Genomic DNA, 18,052 nt, shown 5'->3' on the forward strand with positions numbered 1-18,052 from the left:
AAAACAACTGTTATAAATTTACAGATAATTTACCGATAAGTCTCCTGCTTTACTTCATATAGTATATTATAAAACTGTCTGCCTACAGCCACCACTAGGGGGAGCTCAGTGCACAGAAATTTATAAATGACCACTTATAGCAAGACAAATTGTTAATTATCTCTTTGCACTGAGCTCTACCTAGTAGTGGCTGCTCCAAAATGAAGTCAATCTATGTCGGGAACAGATAAAGCAATTTAGCAATGTACCCCCCACCTCCTCCCCCAGTCTCCATAGCAGTCTTGTGGCCTGCTTACCCCACTGATTATATGATAGCTATCGGTATGCAGAAGATCTTTGGATCTATACATGGTAGATTTTTGGTGTTATGTAGTTACTCCCCTCTTTCTACATAATGTACATTTTCAATCTACTGTAATACTAACTTTACACAAATCCTGTTACAAAATGTATTGCAAAAATACAGAAAATATTAGGGTGGGTTCACATCACTTTTTTCCTCTCCGTTTAATGTATGCAAAAAATGTATACGTTAAACGGATACCTCAGACTGATGCCATACAGTGGTATCCATTCACCATAGAGTTCCATTGTAAAAAAATATATATATATTTTTTACTGGACTGTGCAGGATACAAGAATGTGGTGCACTGCATTTTTGTATCCTTTTTTTTTTCTAACATGTACGTCAAACGGAGGCATAAAACATGATGTGAACCCACCCTTAAATGTGCTACAGTGTATTTATTAAGAAATTTTATCTGCCAATAATAAATTACTCATAAAACTTGGAGTAATTTATTTTAAAGAAACTAAAAACTGCGACGGAGACTGGAGCCCTCATCATGTTGCTGTTAATTTATTGGTCCTTACAGTGCAGATGTTGATTGCATTACTGCATCAGGAAATGCTTTACTAGCTCATAAAAGTCTGCTGGCGGCTGTGCATGATGCCACTCACAAATGTAAGTAAAGGACACGATAGCATGCAATAAAGGACATCTTAACGCACATGGATACACAGTCATACCTTCTATGAGGACAACAACTATTTATACATTATATACATGCAGAGAGACTTCAACAAAGCTTTCAGTTTAATCTTGTCTTAGGTTGCATTCATACGACCATACGACCATGATGTCCGTGTGACGCCCGTGCTGCATCCTTTTTTTTTGCGGACCCATTGCAACAGAGCAAAAATACAGTCGATTGAATGGGGCCTTAGACAGATGCTTGAGATATGAATATTTACATGGCAACCACCAGACCATAGACGCCTGTACAGGCAATTTTACTCTCTTAAAAAGTTTCTTGCGTGCCTCTACACATTAGACTTTCTTCTGGAATATTGTATCATCACAGCATGTTTGTTCAGTCCCTGCCGCCCGCATCATTAATCCAGGTGGAGGCAGCAGGAACTGAGATGGAATTCTCATACCAGTATGTGTACATTGACAATCCCTCAGGCAGATGCTCTCAGCCAATCTCAGCACTTCTCTCATGTGACAGCAGCCATAACAGGCCTGCTGATTGGTTACTGGTAAGAAATATGCTGATTGGCTAAAAATGGATTGGGGGCGGGACTTAGCACCGCCGGGAAGTGTAGTGTTTTCAGGTTAGGCTACTTTCACACTAGTGTTTTCGTTTTCCGGTATTGAGATCCGTCATAGGGGCTCAATACCGGAAAAAAAAACGCTTCAGTTCTGTCCCCATTCATTGTCAATGTGGACAAAACTGAACTAAACAGAACAGAATGCTCCAAAATGCATTCCGCTCCGTTTAGTTGCGTTCCCATACCGGAGAGCAAACCGCAACATGTTGTAGTTTGCTTTTCGTCCTGGGATGCGGAGCAAGACGGATCTGGCATAACCCCCAATGCAAGTCAATGGGGACGGATCCGTTTTCTCTGACACAATCTGCCACAAAAGAAAATGGATCCGTCCTCCTTTGACTTTTAATGGAGTTAATGACTGATCCGTCTTGGCAATGTTAAAGATAATACAACCGGATCCATTCATAACAGATGCAGATGGTTGTATTATCAGTAACGGAAGCGTTTTTGCTGAACCCTGCCGGATCCAGTAAAAACGCTAGTATGAAAGTAGCCTTAGTGAGGCTTGCTGTATACTTGTCCATTACTCTGGGCTGGTGACTACCTGCAGTGCATGACCCTGTGTGCTGAGTGGGCCCTGGCTGCTGTCATAGGGTTGTCACTGTTACTGCATGAGGTGGGTGATGCTTTATGTTTGCATCATACCATAAGCTAATGTTAAAGAAGCAACCTGTAGCCTTAAATGCACTACAAAGCCCAGCAAGCCCTCAGCTATGCATGCCATGCAGACACTGAATGTTATGTATTATATGTTACATTACATAATAGTTTCGTCCTTACAGAAAAAGATATTGAATGGTCTCCTATGTAGATCCAGTCACCGATCATACAGTTTTGTGATAAATGAAAAATATACAGTCAGGTCCATAAATATTGGGACACTGACACAATTCTGTCATTTTTGGTTCTAAACACCACCACAATGGATTTGAAATGAAACAAACAAGATGTGCTTTAACTGCAGACTGTCAGCTTTAATTTGAGGGTATTTACATCCAAATCAGGTGAACGGTGTAGGAATTACAACAGTTTGCATATGTGCCTCCCACTTGTTGAGAGACCAAAAGTAATGGGACAATTGGCTTCTCAGCTCTTCCATGGCCAGGTGTGTGTTATTCCCTCATTATCCCAATTACAAATGAGCAGATAAAAGGTCAAGTGTTCATTTCAAGTGTGCTATTTGCATTTGGAATCTGTTGCTGTCAACTCTCAAGATTAGATCCAAAGAGCTGTCACTATCAGTGAAGCAAGTCATCATTAGGCTGAAAAAACAAAAACCCATCAGAGAGATAGCAAAAACATTAGGCGTGGCCAAAACAACTGTTTGGAACATTCTTAAAAAGAAGGAACGCACCGGTGAGCTCAGCAACACCAAAAGACCCGGAAGACCACGGAAAACAACTGTGGTGGATGACTGAAGAATTCTTTCCCTGGTGAAGAAAACACCCTTCATAAGAGTTGGCCAGATCAAGAACACTCTCCAGGAGGAAGGTGTATATGTGTCAAAGTCAACAATCAAGAGAAGACTTCACCAGAGTGAATACAGAGGGTTCACCACAAGATGTAAACCATTGGTGAGCCTCAAAAACAGAAAGCCATATTAGAGTTTGCCAAACGACATCTAAAAGAGCCTTCACAGTTCTGGAACAACATCATATGGACAGATGAGACCAAGATCAACTTGTACCAGAGTGATGGGAAGAGAAGAGTATGGAGAAGGAAAGGAACTGCTCATGATCCTAAGCATACCAACTCATCAGTGAAGCATGGTGGTGGTAGTGTCATGGCGTGGGCATGTATGGCTGCCAATGGAAGTGGTTCTCTTGTATTTATTGATGATGTGACTGCTGACAAAAGCAGCAGGATGAATTCTGAAGTGTTTCAGGCAATATTATCTGCTCATATTCAGCCAAATGCTTCAGAACTCATTGGACGGCGCTTCACAGTGCAGATGGACAATGACCCAAAGCATACTGCAAAAGCAACCAAAGAGTTTTTTAAGGGAAAGAAGTGGAATGTTATACAATGGCCAAGTCAATCACCGGACCTGAATCCGATTGAGCATGCATTTCACTTGCTGAATACAAAACTGAAGGGAAAATGCCCCAAGAACAAGCAGGAACTGAAGACAGTTTCAAGTAGAGGCCTGGCAGAGCATCACCAGGGATGAAACCCAGCGTCTAGTGATGTCTATGCGTTCCAGACTTCAGGCTGTAATTGACTGCAAAGGTTTTGCAACCAAGTATTAAAAAGTGAAACTTTGATTTATGATTATTATTCAGTCCCATTACTTTTGGTCCCTTAATAAGTGGGAGGCACATATGCAAACTGTTGTAATTCCTACACCGTTCCCCTGATTTGGATGTAAATACCCTTAAATTAAAGCTGACAGTCTGCAGTTAAAGCGCATCTTGTTAGTTTCATTTCAAATCCATTGTGGTGGTGTATAAAGCCAAAGAATTTAGAATTGTATCGATGTCCCAATATTTATGGACCTGACTGTATACTGATTTTTGGATTTTCATGACAGCGTTATATCACCTGCAGTGTGCTGCACTGCCATCTCTTTTGGGATATGCGAGACTACCACTGCATTATACAAGTAACATCTCCTAGAGCAGTATTCTTCAACTCCAGTCCTTATGGCCCAGCTACCAGTCATGTTTTCAGGATTTCCTCAGTGTTGAGCAGGTGATCAGGACTTACCACAGTTATTCATTCTATGAGATATTCTTAAATCATGACCGGCAGGTGGGCCGTGAGGACCGGAGTTGGGGAACACTGTCCTAGAAGGACTAAAAAATAGTTATAAAATAGATAATTAAGTTTATTAAAAAATATAATAAATAGTGTTTTTATTGTGTTAAAGTGTTAAAAACACACACACACACACACACACACACACACACACACACACACCACATTGTGTTTGCCAGAACCCATATAATAAAGATAACATTATTTTAAACAACCTATTAACAAAAACGTAAAAGAGAAGTTCCATGAACCCCCCAAAATCGTCCCAATGAAATCTACATTTTGCTTCCCCAGAAAACAAGATCTCATACTTTGAGATCTGCTAAAAATAATAAAAATAAAGACTCCTAGCTCTTGGAATGTGCCGACGTAACGAGACATGCTATTATTGTGTAAAAGTAGAAAAAAAACAGATAAAACGACACATATTTGGTATCATCGTAACCGTAATGACCAATAGAATAACAGTAACACGCTAGTAGTGTCACACAGTGAACGCTGTAAATTTAAAGTGCGAAAAGCAGTAGCAGAACTGCTTTTTTCTCTATCATCATGCCAAAAAGTGTAATAAAAGTCAATAAGTTATATGTCAAGAACCTTTCAGATTAATGGTATTCTTTGATATCTATTGAGGTACCCTAATAATTACATCACATAAACCAAGAAGAAAGTGGGTTACCTTTAAAACATAACTTTTAATAATACATAAAATGCCCATAGGTGAATAAGTGCAAATGCAATTTAAATGAGAAGGGTACAAACCTATTTTAAAGGTAACCCACTTTCTTCTTGGTTTAAATAAGTTATATGTCCCCCAAGATGATGTCACTAAAAAGTACAGTTCACCCCACAAAAAAACAAGCCCTCATATGGCTGAATCGACAGAAAAATAAAAAAGTTAAGCCCCAAAAAAATATATAACTGCCCAGTGTCTGAATCGACAGAAAAATTTAAAAGTTATGGCCAAAAAAAATATATAACTGCCCAGTGTCTTATTTCGTACTCCTCATTGGCTTAAAATACTCCTCATAAATGCTAAGAGGAGTATTATTACTCCTCTAGAAAAAAAATGGCAGTTCAACCTCTCCTATCCAATATACTCTGGATACTTTTTTCTTGACCTATACTGCCAATTGTATGGGTAAATTTGGTTTGACTAGAGCTTCATACCTATGAGCAAACAGAGATCTTGAAAGTGTTGAGGAACTAAAACAGAAAGTGCATTAGAAAGTTGCAGAACCTTTCATGATTCAGTTAACAAGCTATTAAATTGTAGTAAAAAAAAACTTTTGAAGAGAACAAGTTTGAAATAAACCTGTTGGGGGGAATTTGGGTAAAGAAATCCTTGGATTACAATGATTGTAAAAAAGCAATTATCTCACCATTAATACCCTCATTTCTGTAAACAATTGTGTGTCTTTGTTTCAAAGAATCTTAAGGTGTATTCCTTGCTTTAGTGTAACCTGGAAGAAACTCCATGTGATATCAGTAAATCTATTGTTGCAAACTGAAGTCCAACTATTGTTCTTACCTGTCAAGGTCACATTTCTGTCTTTCATAGTTTTGAAGCACTCTTAAAACCTGAACGTCTTGACTGAGAAAGCAAGGAGGTAGAAGTCCATGAATGCCCAGCTGCAACCTCTCCTCAAGAGAGAAAGCCATACCCTAATAACAGAAGATAGAAATAATAGAAATAAGGTGAATCTTAGATTCAGATAAATGATATTAGAGAAAATATTCAGCAACATTTTTTCATGGGCTTGTCCACTCCTTTACAAGTGAAGTGATGACCTATTTGATTTGCAGTAGTCGACATTCCACACCCCTTCTGTTCTGCCGGTAGTGCGCAAGAGAACAGCTCCGTCTGTTTTCCAGTGGATGGTGCTGGTTACTGCAGCACTGCTCTCATTGAATTAAAGGAGTGGACAACCCCTTTAGGCAATACATTAGCAAGACAATAATAAGTGTAAGCTTTTAAGGGGTTGTCCATGTGAAAAACATGATTGGGAAAGGCCTGAGAGACCGCTATAGTCCGTTATAGTTCAATGTTGTACCTCAATGTGCCTCCAATTTTATACGGAGAACAGAAAGAAGTATTTATTTTTTTCCAGATGAATGTGGGCGGACTCCCAACAATCTGATGTTGATGACCTCTCCTGAGGATAGGTCATTAATATAGGAAACTGGACAACCCCTTTAATCTCTTTGTTTGGACTTTTAGCACAGCAAACAGTCTTATTAAACTTTCTCAGATCATCTCTGCAACCAGAGAAGATAGTATTGAGTGACTCAATTAGAGCATCACACATTACACTGACAAGCACGATTCCCCTTCAGATAGCATTTTCCCTCACAGCAGCAGTAAACGGACTACAGATTACCTATCTACACTATAGAGGACGTCTTATCATTTGTGCTGAAGGCTACAGAAGGGCATTATGTTGTATTTAATTTTCAATAGCATGATGAAAGTGTCTCTTTAAACCTATTGGGCTGATGATTACATTTGACTTCTTCAGTAGTGGTTATGACATAATGCTACTCCATTATAGCAAGGGGACTAATCTTACCTGTTTCAAAATTGATTTTGCCGTAAATTTGTACCAAAATATGGGCAGTTTGGCACAATTTGGAGCCCCGAGGCTTTGAGAAATTACCTGCACCAAGTCCAACAAAAGGGATATATCTTCATGGAAAGGACACATGGTCTTCAGGGGAAGCGGTGTGCCCTAATATGCAACATTTTGCACCAAAAGCACTCCACAATTTTGGAGTAAAATTTGGTCTCAAAATAAGCCAACCAATAGTTGGTATAGAGTTAGATAAAATTGTCTTGCCGTGCACCAAATTTATCATCGAGCCTGAGCCACTGTGATAAATCTGATGCAGGTCTAGTCTGCCTAAGTTTAGGCCATCTATAAGATTAAAACATTTGCCATGATGTATGTGTGCTTATATTATAGGGGTTATCCCATGACTAACGTAAAAAATGAAAATCAGACATCATATAATACATAATCTCTTTCTAACAAAGCTAGAACCAGCCTTGTACCTCACATGGATCCAGAGATCTCCCCATTCATTGCACTTCTAGATTTATATCAAGCTGACAGCTCAGGGGGCGTGTCTTTTCTGCTGCAGCTCAGGGGGCGTGTCCATGCTGTCCCTATCACAGCTCAGGAGGCAGTTGAAGGATGAAACTGAGCATGTGCGGCCTTCTCAGTGAGCAGGACAAAGAAATAAGAAAAAGAACAAAGAGCAGGTAGCGCTATACAGATAGATTTTATTAAATACCTTAGTGTCTATGCAATATTTTTATTTACATGAAATTACAAAAGTGTTTAGATCCAGGTGCTAGTTTGAAAACTGTTGAATATTTTTAATGGGACAGCCCCTTTAATTGGTGCATTTGACATATGATTCAGTGCTTCAAGCATATGTATTTATAATAAATAAAGGCTAGTTTTCGGACTACTGTCCTGATTATTAGCCACAGCCCACACACATTGTCTCACTTTGATAGACAGGTCTAGACAACATGTGGATTAGTAAATCTGTCCCATTATGTTTTAAAAGGGAACCTGTCATCAACGTTATGCTGACCGTACTGAGGGAAGTATAAAGTAGTGACATAAATGCAAATTTCAGCGGTGTGTCACACATCAGCTAAAAGTAATCATTGCAGCCAGGCCTTGAAAAGAGTCAAATCTACCTGAGAAGAGTCCTGGTTATTCATAATCTCCTGCTCTCCCCGTCCCTCTGCTGATGATTGGCAGTTCTCTTTTAGAGGGAATGGGAGGAAACTAGGTAGAAGCCTGTTAATCATCAGCAGGTGGGCAGGAGAGCAGGAGATCATGAATAACCAGGACTCTTCTCAGGTGCCGGGACTCTTTTCCAGGCCCAGTCTGCAATGATTGTGATGTTGGTTTTTGGCAATCACTTACTTTTAGCTGATGTGTGACACACCGCTGAAATCTGCATTTATGTCACTACTTTATACTGCCTCAGTACAGTCAGCATAAAGTTGATGATAGGTTCCCTTTCAGTCACTAAATATGAATTTTTAAATGATAATAAAAGTTGGTTTCTGAGGGCCTGTTGGTAAAAAAGCTGCATCTCTGCTGGGGCTTATGGCCCTTACAGTATTGTTTGTCAAAATCATTTCCTCCCCCAGATCATCTTTCTGATAAGTAGCAAGAACGTGAAGTGCGTAGGAGAATGGACACAGGGTATGAATGAGCACCTGTTCATTAGTCAGTCATGCTGGGAACGGTGTGCCACATGGGACAAGAGGGATAAATGTTACTTATTCATCTATGTAAATTAGAGGAGCTGGGTGGCGGGGAAGGCAATTTATCTCCATAACCTTTTACACAGATATAATCTCTTTCATTGTACTCTAGTATGTGCAGTAGTATAAAATAGCATTTTTTTTTATACAGTAGACAGCTTCAAATTTCTATATTTGATATTTGATGAAGAACTTTGCATCAGCTGCCTGGGAAACAGAGAAGCATAGTTTCAAATACTATTCTATTCAATCTGGGAAACAAGTTACCCATTCTTCTATATTACAGTAACTGATACTTATTTACCCTGGAGGAAATTACTGGCCAAAATACAGTTCTTACATAGAAAAAATATTATATAAAAGTAACCAAGAGCGCATAGTGTATCCCAGAGCATCAATAAGTACATATATGATGCGTACTTCAGAATGCTAAAAGCATGATTACAACTCCATTAAGAACAATGCATTAAAATGAATATGTAAAATGTAACCCAGAGAAGAATATAGTGCCAGTTAGATACAGCACTATACAGACATTAGTAATTAATATTATCTGCAAATACGGGTTACCACTTATACCACAGAAGGCTATTGTTTTTTCTGCCTTATCATACAGGTTATTACTGATTAGATAGATAGATAGATAGATAGATAGATAGATAGATAGATAGATAGATAGATAGATAGCACAAAACTTTAAAAAATATATAATAGAAATTTTTCTATTATATCATTTGAGCTGCCTTCCTGTAGGTCCTCTACCCTAACAATTAAATGTTATATTTCCTAGGTTTTCAACGTTTGCGGTTTCCTACTTTCACTTGTATACACCTATATGGGAAAATTCATATTTGTACATTGAATCAGATGAAAACCAGAATAGGTGAATTTTGTTGAAACCTACGGCCTAGAGATGTGTTATTTTTGAAGAAATGATAACACTACAGTTATTAAAAAGGTTTTCTACTTTCAGAATACTGATGGCGTATTCTCAAAATAGGCCATCAATAGAGATGAGTGAATTCCTCAAAAATTTGACTCGGCCGGTTCGATTAGTTTTTCGAAAAAATTTGGTTCGATCCAAATTTATTTGTGGTGAATTGTGTTAAAAACTGCTATTTCGTGGCTGCAAAGAGCCTTTATAGTGGTGTAGAACACTGTGCCTTGCAGTAAGACGCATAGGGAGTCTGCTGTGGTAGTGAAACAATACTGTGAGTCAGTATGACATGCAGATGACAGGTGTCGCTTTTAGAATCACTGTACACTTCACTTATTTGAGCAGTTATGGGGCCAAAACTGACCAAATAACTCAATTATGAACTCAGCCTTACAGGTCGATGTTAGTGTAAAGAAGAAGCACACTCCGTTTACACCGTCGGCAGCTGATTCCACATAGATGTCTACAGAACCTGTTCAATTATACGCTTAGACAATTAGAGCCCCCCCACACCGACAAAGTGGAGAGGGTGTCAGCAGTAAGTTTGTGTTGACATCACTGATTATTTTGCACTTCCTCTGATCCGTCAGAACAATAACCCTCAAAAAACGGATCTTGTCTGTGGACCATCCACCTTCACTCGGTCAGCATTTGGTCAGTAATCCATCAGTATTGCTAAAACCAAAAAAAACAGGAGTGGATCGAAAACAGAGATGACACGTGAATGGAATATTTGCATGTCTTCTGTGTTTTGTACCCATTCCTGCTTATGGCTACCAAATCATAAGCCAATTCTGATGGGACCATACAGGCCTTACAGCTGCTACACAGACAGGATCCGTTGTGAGTCTCATTGTTCCTTCCTTCTGACAGATCAGAAGAAGGGTCAAATAAAGAATTATGTCAGCCAGGACAAAAGGCAAAATAGTGGCCCAGTCGAGAAATGGGGAGGGTGGGAACAGCATGAGACGTCCACAGAGTGGCCCTATGACATAGTGGTGAGGTGGAAGCAGCATCAGGAGGCCACAGAGTGGCACAATGACAGAGTGTGGAGCTGGTGGCAGCAGCAGCAGCATCAGGAGGAGGCCACAGGGTGGCACAATGACAGTGTGCAGGTGGCAGCAGCATCAAGAGGAGGCCACAGGGTGGCACAATGACAGTGTGGAGGTAGCAGCAGCATTAGGAAACCACAGTGAAGAAAGCTGCTCATCAGAGATTCTAGACTCAAGTTGCTGCTGATGGAGCTGGAACTGCTCCTACCCCCCCCACCATGCCACAGCAGCCATGGCAGAGGAACGTGAGCGCAGAGGGCCCCCCGGGCAGAACTGCGAGAGGATGGACGATGGCGCAGATAGGCAGCGGCCAAATGACATAGGATGTCTCTATAGTAGTTCAGTTTGTCCTCCCTCTCAGAAGGTGTAAAAAAGGCCCCCATTTTGGACCGGTAGCGAGGGTCCAACAAGGTGAAGAGCCAGAAGTCATCCCTCTGCCGAATGGTGACAATTCGGCTGTCACTACGCAAGCAAGTAAGCATGCATCGGGCCATTTGTACAAGTGACTCGGAGGGACTCCCTGCCTCCATCTCCACTGCATACTGCTATGGTGTGTCTGGGTCCTCTGTGTGTCATGACCGTATATAGTGAGTACCATGATTACAGGTAAGGGCTCTTTCACACCTGCGTTCTTGTCTTCCGGCATAGAGTTCCGTCGTCGGGGCTCTATGCCGGAAGAATCCTGATCAGGATTATCCTAATGCATTCTGAATGGAGAGTAATCCGTTCAGGATGCATCAGGATGTCTTCAGTTCCGGTACGGAACGTTTGTTGGCCGGAGAAAATACCGCAGCATGCTGCGCTTTTTGCTCCGGCCAAAAATCCGGAACACTTGCCGCAAGGCCGGATCCGGAATTAATGCCCATTGGAAGGCATTGATCCGGATCCGGCCTTAAGCTAAACGTCGTTTCGGCGCATTGCCGGAGCCGACATTTAGCTTTTTCAGAGTGGTTACCATGGCTGCCGGGACGCTAAAGTCCTGACAGCCATGGTAAGTGTAGTGGGGAGCGGGGGAGCAGTGTACTTACCGTCCGTGCGGCTCCCCGGGCGCTCCAGAGTGACGTCAGGGCGCCCCAAGCGCATGGATCACGTGATCGCATGGATCACGTCATCCATGCGCATGGGGCGCTCTGACGTCATTCTGGAGCGCCCCGGGAGCCGCACGGACTGTAAGTATACCGCTCCCCCGCTCCCCACTACTACTATGGCAACCAGGACCTTAATAGCGTCCTGGGTGCCATAGTAACACTGAAAGCATTTGGAAGACGGTTCCGTCTTCAAATGCTTTCAGTACACTTGCGTTTTTCCGGATCCGGCAGGCACCTCCGGCAACGGAAGTGCATGCCGGATCCCAACAACGCAAGTGTGAAAGAGGCCTAACAACTTCAGATGCATGCGGGCCAGTTGATACTATTCTCTTTGGTTACTTGTTTGTCCACCTTTAGATTGTATCTGAAGTTGTTTCCTGTAATCATGGTACTCACTATATACGGTCATGTCTTCCAATCATGTCATTTTAATTTTCCGTTTAATATTCACTTAATCATGTATTTTCATCGCACTTACCTTGTAGCCCGTGTTACCCACACAGACATACAATGTTTTTTCTTTTTTTCTTTTTCCTTATATCAAATATTGTACATTGTAATTAAATGAAAAATACTATGGATAAAATATTGCACATCATGATTAATATTATTTTTTTATATCTGTATTGATATATTCCTTGTGTTTACATTTATAGCTTGATAAAGGGCACCAAATTGAGCCCGAAACGTCACAATAAGCAATAAATGTTACTATGAGATTGTACCACTGGTAAAATAAATATTGAATTGAAGCTATATGCTGTCCTTGGTGTGCTGTCTCCAAACTACTGATACAAGTTATTTATATACACCTCGGGTGGAAGGGGTCTGAAAGGGGACGTGCACCCACAAAAGCCGCTGATAAGACGTATGCTGAGGTCTTGCTGTGACTAGAAACTACTGGGTGATGCAGTGGTTGCTGCGGCAGGCTGGACCACCACATCAGAGCCACGGTTCTCCCATGGCACTTTCTAGTGACGCTGCCATGCTTCACCTTCTGTCCACAGATTCTACAAATGGCCATGTTCACCTCCGGCGGCTTAACAAAAAAACTGCCACATGCCGAGTACTTGATTTTACCCCCAAGACTCCGCACTGCGCACTGACTGACTGCTACTGTCGCTGTTTCCATGAACCCCTGCACCCCTAGTTTCCGGGCAGGTAGGCTCCTGCGAAGCGGGTAGTCTACCCCGGGCACGTTTGGCTCCCGACCTCCCACTGCTGCCACCCTGCTGACTCCCGGCCACTCTAGCGACTTGCTGGCTCCGCCGCTGACTCATGGGCAAGCTGCCACCCTCTTCTCACGATGATGATGAAGCCCCTAATTCACCCGGCTCCCAAGTGCAATCAGCTACCTCATCATCATCGAGTACTGTCTGCACGTCACTGATGTCCTCCTCAACGGTCTCTGGGTCAGGAGCCTGAACACTGGCAACACCAGCTCCCACGCCACTCTCCTCATCACAAATTGTCCATCTACCGGAGGAAGCGGCGGATGTCTCCTCCACATCTTGGCTGGCCAGTAGCTGCTGACTGTCCTCTAGTAGCTCGTCCTCGCTATATAGTGGAGCTGAGCACACAGCAATACTTCTCTGGCTAAGGGAACAGAAAAGGACAAAGGCAGGTTGAGGACAGGTGAGGGCACACGGCCTGCTCCTGGGCCATGCCAACTAAGGGTTGTGTCTATAAAAACATTCAAGAACCCCTGGGTTGCTGGTCAAGACACGACCGCTAGATGACACCGGGAGCTCAGGCCTCTCGCTGCGACTCCTGCTGCCACACCCCCTTACTCCTCTGTGACCTGTGCCTGCCCCAGAAACATTTAGGCCTCTGCCACCCCTGTGTGGAGGGCCTGGCACTTCTCTGTCTGACATACTGTTAGATCAGATAAATAAATAAAAAGGAAATTAAAACACCCCAAAAAAGTCTGTAATTTTTTCACTTCACCACACAACGGCTAATAAGCCCTTTTTTTCCCACTAATTCCACATGCCAAAAAGGGCTTTAGAACATATAACTGCACCACTGAATGGCAAATATATATTTTTTTGCCACTAATACACACCAAACAGGGCCTTTAATTTTCTCACTTCACCATAAAACGGCAAATACTTTTTTTTGTGCCACTAATATACGCCAAAAAGGGCTTTAGAACATATAACTGCACCGTTGAACGGCAAATAGGCCCTTACTTTTTTCCACTTATACACTCCACAAAAGGCTTTAGAACGTATACTGTAGCTACACCGCTTAACGGCAAATAATATATTTTTTTTGCCACTAATACATGCCAAAAAGGGCTTTAGAACATGTAACTGCACCGCTAAACGGCAAAAAATATACAGTGGGATGCGAAAGTTTGGGCAACCTTGTTAATCGTCATGATTTTCCTGTATAAATCGTTGGTTGTTACGATAAAAAATGTCAGTTAAATATATGATATAGGAGACACACACAGTGATATTTGAGAAGTGAAATGAAGTTTATTGGATTTACAGAAAGTGTGCTATAATTGTTTAAACAAAATTAGGCAGGTGCATAAATTTGGGCACCACAAAAAAGAAATGAAATCAATATTTAGTAGATCCTCCTTTTGCAGAAATTACAGCCTCTAAACGCTTCATGTAGGTTCCAATGAGAGTCTGGATTCTGGTTGAAGGTATTTTGGACCATTCCTCTTTACAAAACATCTTTAGTTCATTCAGGATTGATGGCTTCCGAGCATGGACAGCTCTCTTTAAGTCACACCACAGATTTTCAATTATATTCAAGTCTGGGGACTGAGATGGCCATCCCAGAACGTTGTACTTGTTCCTCTGCATAAATGCCTTAGTGGATTTTGAGCAGTGTTTAGGGTCGTTGTCTTGTTGAAAGATCCAGCCCCGGCGCAGCTTCAGCTTTGTCACTGATTCCTGGACATTGGTCTCCAGAATCTGCTAATACTGAGTAGAATCCATGCGTCCCTCAACTTGGACAAGATTCCCAGTCCCTGCACTGGCCACACAGCCCCACAGCATGATGGAACCACCACCATATTTCACTGTAGGTAGCAGGTGTTTTACTTGGAATGCTGTGTTCTTTTTCCTCCATGCATAACGCCCCTTGTTATGGCCAAATAACAGAATTTTAGTTTCATCAGTCCACAGCACCTTATTCCAAAAAGGAGCTGGCTTGTCCAAATGTGCTTTAGCCCACCTCAAGCGGCACTTTTTGTGCTGTGGGCGGAGAAAAGGCTTCCTCTGCATCACTCTCGCATACAGCATCTCCTTGTGTAAAGTGTGCCGAATGGTTGAACGATGCACAGTGACTCCATCTGCAGCAAGATGATGTTGTAGGTCTTTGGTGCTGGTCTGTGGGTTGACTCTGGCTGTTCTCACCATTTGTCGCTTCTGTCTATCCGAGATTTTTCTTGGTCTGCCACTTCGAGCCTTAACTTGAACTGAGCATGTGGTCTTCCATTTCCTCAATATGTTCCTAACTGTGGAAACAGACAGCAGAAATCTCTGAGACAGCTTTCTGTATCCTTCCCCTAAACCATGATGGTGAACAATCTTTGTCTTCAGGTCATTTGAGAGTTGTTTTGAGACCCCCATGTTGCTACTCTTCAGAGAAAATTAAAAGAGGAGGGAAACTTACAATTGACCCCCTTAAATACTCTTTCTCATAATTGGATTCACCTGTGTATGTAGGTCAGGGGTCACTGAGCTTACAAAGCCAACTTGAGTTCCAATAATTAGTTCTAAAGGTTTTGGAATCAATAAAATGACAACAGTGCCCAAATTTATGCACCTGCCTAATTTTGTTTAAACAATTATAGCACACTTTCTGTAAATCCAATAAACTTCATTTCACTTCTCAAATATCACTGTGTGTGTCTCCTATATGATGATATATTTAACTGACATTTTTTATCGTAACAACCAACAATTTATACAGGAAAATCATGACGATTAACAAGGTTGCCCAAACTTTCGCATATCACTGTATATTTTTTTGCCACTAATACATGCCAAAAAGGGCTGTAATTTTCTAGCTTCACCATACAACGGCTAATAAGCCATTTTTTCCCATTGATACAAGCCAAAAAATGCTTTAGAACATATAACTGCACCGCACAAGGGCAAATAAGACATAGAAATATTTCCTTGTAATAACAAGAACGGTTTGCTGGAATTACAGAGCTGTATAATGGCAATTTGGATCCCAGTCACTGCAGCAAGGTGTAATAGGATTGTTCCTATTACCCAGGCTGTAAATTCCCCTACTCTACATAAATGCTGTGGAATGATTCCTCCTTATCCTTTCCTGAACTTCTATACAGCAAAATAAAAGTTTTGAAGCCTGCTGACGTCTCTTCCTGCACAAAAAATGGAAAATGGCTGAATCCAAGATGGCTGAGGCTATATATAGGGCTGTGACATCACAGGGCTGACTGGCTGCTGATTGTCTGCATGCATGGCCTTGTGGGTGATCCCTCATTCCCAGAGTTCCTTGCTCCATGTCCAAACACGTGCAGCAACCATTTTAGGAAAAAATTTGATTCGTTACCACGAAGCGTGAGGAAATTCGGATTCGGTGCAAATGGAATTTTTCCTGAAATTCGGATTGAATTCCACTTCGTCAACTTCGATTCGCTCATCTCTAGCCATCAATATAAGATTGGTGGGAGCATAACTCTCAGCCCTCCTCTTCAGCTGTTTGAAGGGACTCTGACTCTTGAGTAAGTGCGGCAGCCTCTACAATGTCTACATATGGATTTAGGCTTTTTTTGTCCACTTGTGTTACCACATTTTTGTGCAGATTTTTTTGGCATTTTTTGCAAGCAGTGTGTTTGATCCCACAATTTCTTCATGAAAAAATGACTGGAAAAAACACCTATGCTATGTTTTGGAAAGAAGCCAGAAAGACAAAAAGTGCCGCCAAAATAATAAAAACAGCAGTATCAAGAAAACACTTGTGTTTCCTGTGTTCCATATTTCTCATAGACCTTAAGCTAACATCTGGAGCTGGTGTTTTCTACTGCTAATAAAAATTTACCAGAAATTGTAGCTGCAAAAAGACCACTAAAATGCAAAACTGCAGAAAAACACCTAGGTGTGAAGTGATTAAACGGGTTTTCCATTTTATGCATATACATCCACTTTAAAGGAAATTTACTGTTAGACCAAGCACACCTCTTTGTAGGGCTACCCCAGCTGAATGTAATGATCCCTTTCACATAAGCCTCATTCACACGTTAGTGTTTTGGTCAGTAATTTCCATCAGTGATTGTGGCCAAAACCAGAACTGGAGCCTCCACAGACATAAGGAAAAGATCTGCACCTGTTCTGTGTTTAGAGCCGCAGTTAAGTCAAGCCACTCAGTGCACCCTTGCTCCTCCTGCTTCCTCTACCAGCCCTTCCCTCTCCTTCTTAATGGCAGGGCCAGGTTCCTGTCATCTCGCCTATCCTTGCCAATCAAGTAGGATCGGGAGGGTCTGGCAGAGGAAGCAGGAGGAGCTCCAGTGCACAGATTAGCTCAGGCCCAACCTCAGTGCACTTAACTGCTCATTTGTATATGGATAAGGTTGCCTGTTCACATTCAGGTTTTGTTCAGGTTTCTTGATGCAGGTGTGGATTTGAAAAAGAGAAAAAGTAATTTAATTCATTAATATAGTGTTTCCTTTTATGATCAACATTTGGTTTTGGCATCAAAACTGCATCAGAAAACCTGATCAAAACCTTAACGTGTACAGGCAGCCTTAAGGGCGTGACAAATCGTAAGCATTTGAAATTTTACCAAATCTCTTCCACACACTGTGTAAAAAAATCTGTAGTATAAGTTGATCTGTGGTGGGAGTTTGAAATCTGCAGCATGTCAATTTATGCTGCAGAATTCAACCACAGATGACACTCTTTGCAATGGAGAGGGTAAAATCCACAGCTGCATCCATGGTAAAATCTGCAGCAGATTTTCCGGCTGCATTTTCAGATGCATGTGCATGTATTCCAAGGCTATATATACACTGCAGTGTAGTCAATGCTAATTTTCCATGCAGATTTTTGTGAGTTTTGTGCTGCAATTTCACACCAGAATCTGTGTGTGTTACTTGCTAATTTCGTTTTGGATTTTGACACAGATTTGTGCTAAGCGTATATGGTGGACAACCCACAGCGTAATACAGTACCATAAAGTCTCATGTACACTGTGTTTTTATTCACGCAGAAATTGACCTGCATTGCGGATTTTGAAATCTGCAGCATCTCTTGCAATGCAAAGGGGGGCAAATCGGCATTAAAATCTGTTACAAACTCCACAAGTAATATATTGGATT

The 18,052-nt window shown here is 41.6% G+C and overlaps 1 protein-coding gene across 1 annotated transcript in view; it reads right to left on the reverse strand.

The window, feature by feature from the left end:
- ME1 (malic enzyme 1) overlaps positions 1-18,052 on the reverse strand; it is a 426,557-nt gene that overhangs the window by 314,047 nt on the left and 94,458 nt on the right. The window contains exon 2 of the mRNA XM_040428702.1: positions 5,903-6,036. Within this exon, the coding sequence (XP_040284636.1) occupies positions 5,903-6,036 (134 nt within the window). The remainder of the gene's footprint in view (positions 1-5,902; positions 6,037-18,052) is intronic.

Source organism: Bufo bufo, chromosome 4 (assembly GCF_905171765.1).
Source record: "Bufo bufo chromosome 4, aBufBuf1.1, whole genome shotgun sequence".
In the NCBI taxonomy this organism is placed as follows: Eukaryota; Metazoa; Chordata; class Amphibia; order Anura; family Bufonidae; genus Bufo; species Bufo bufo.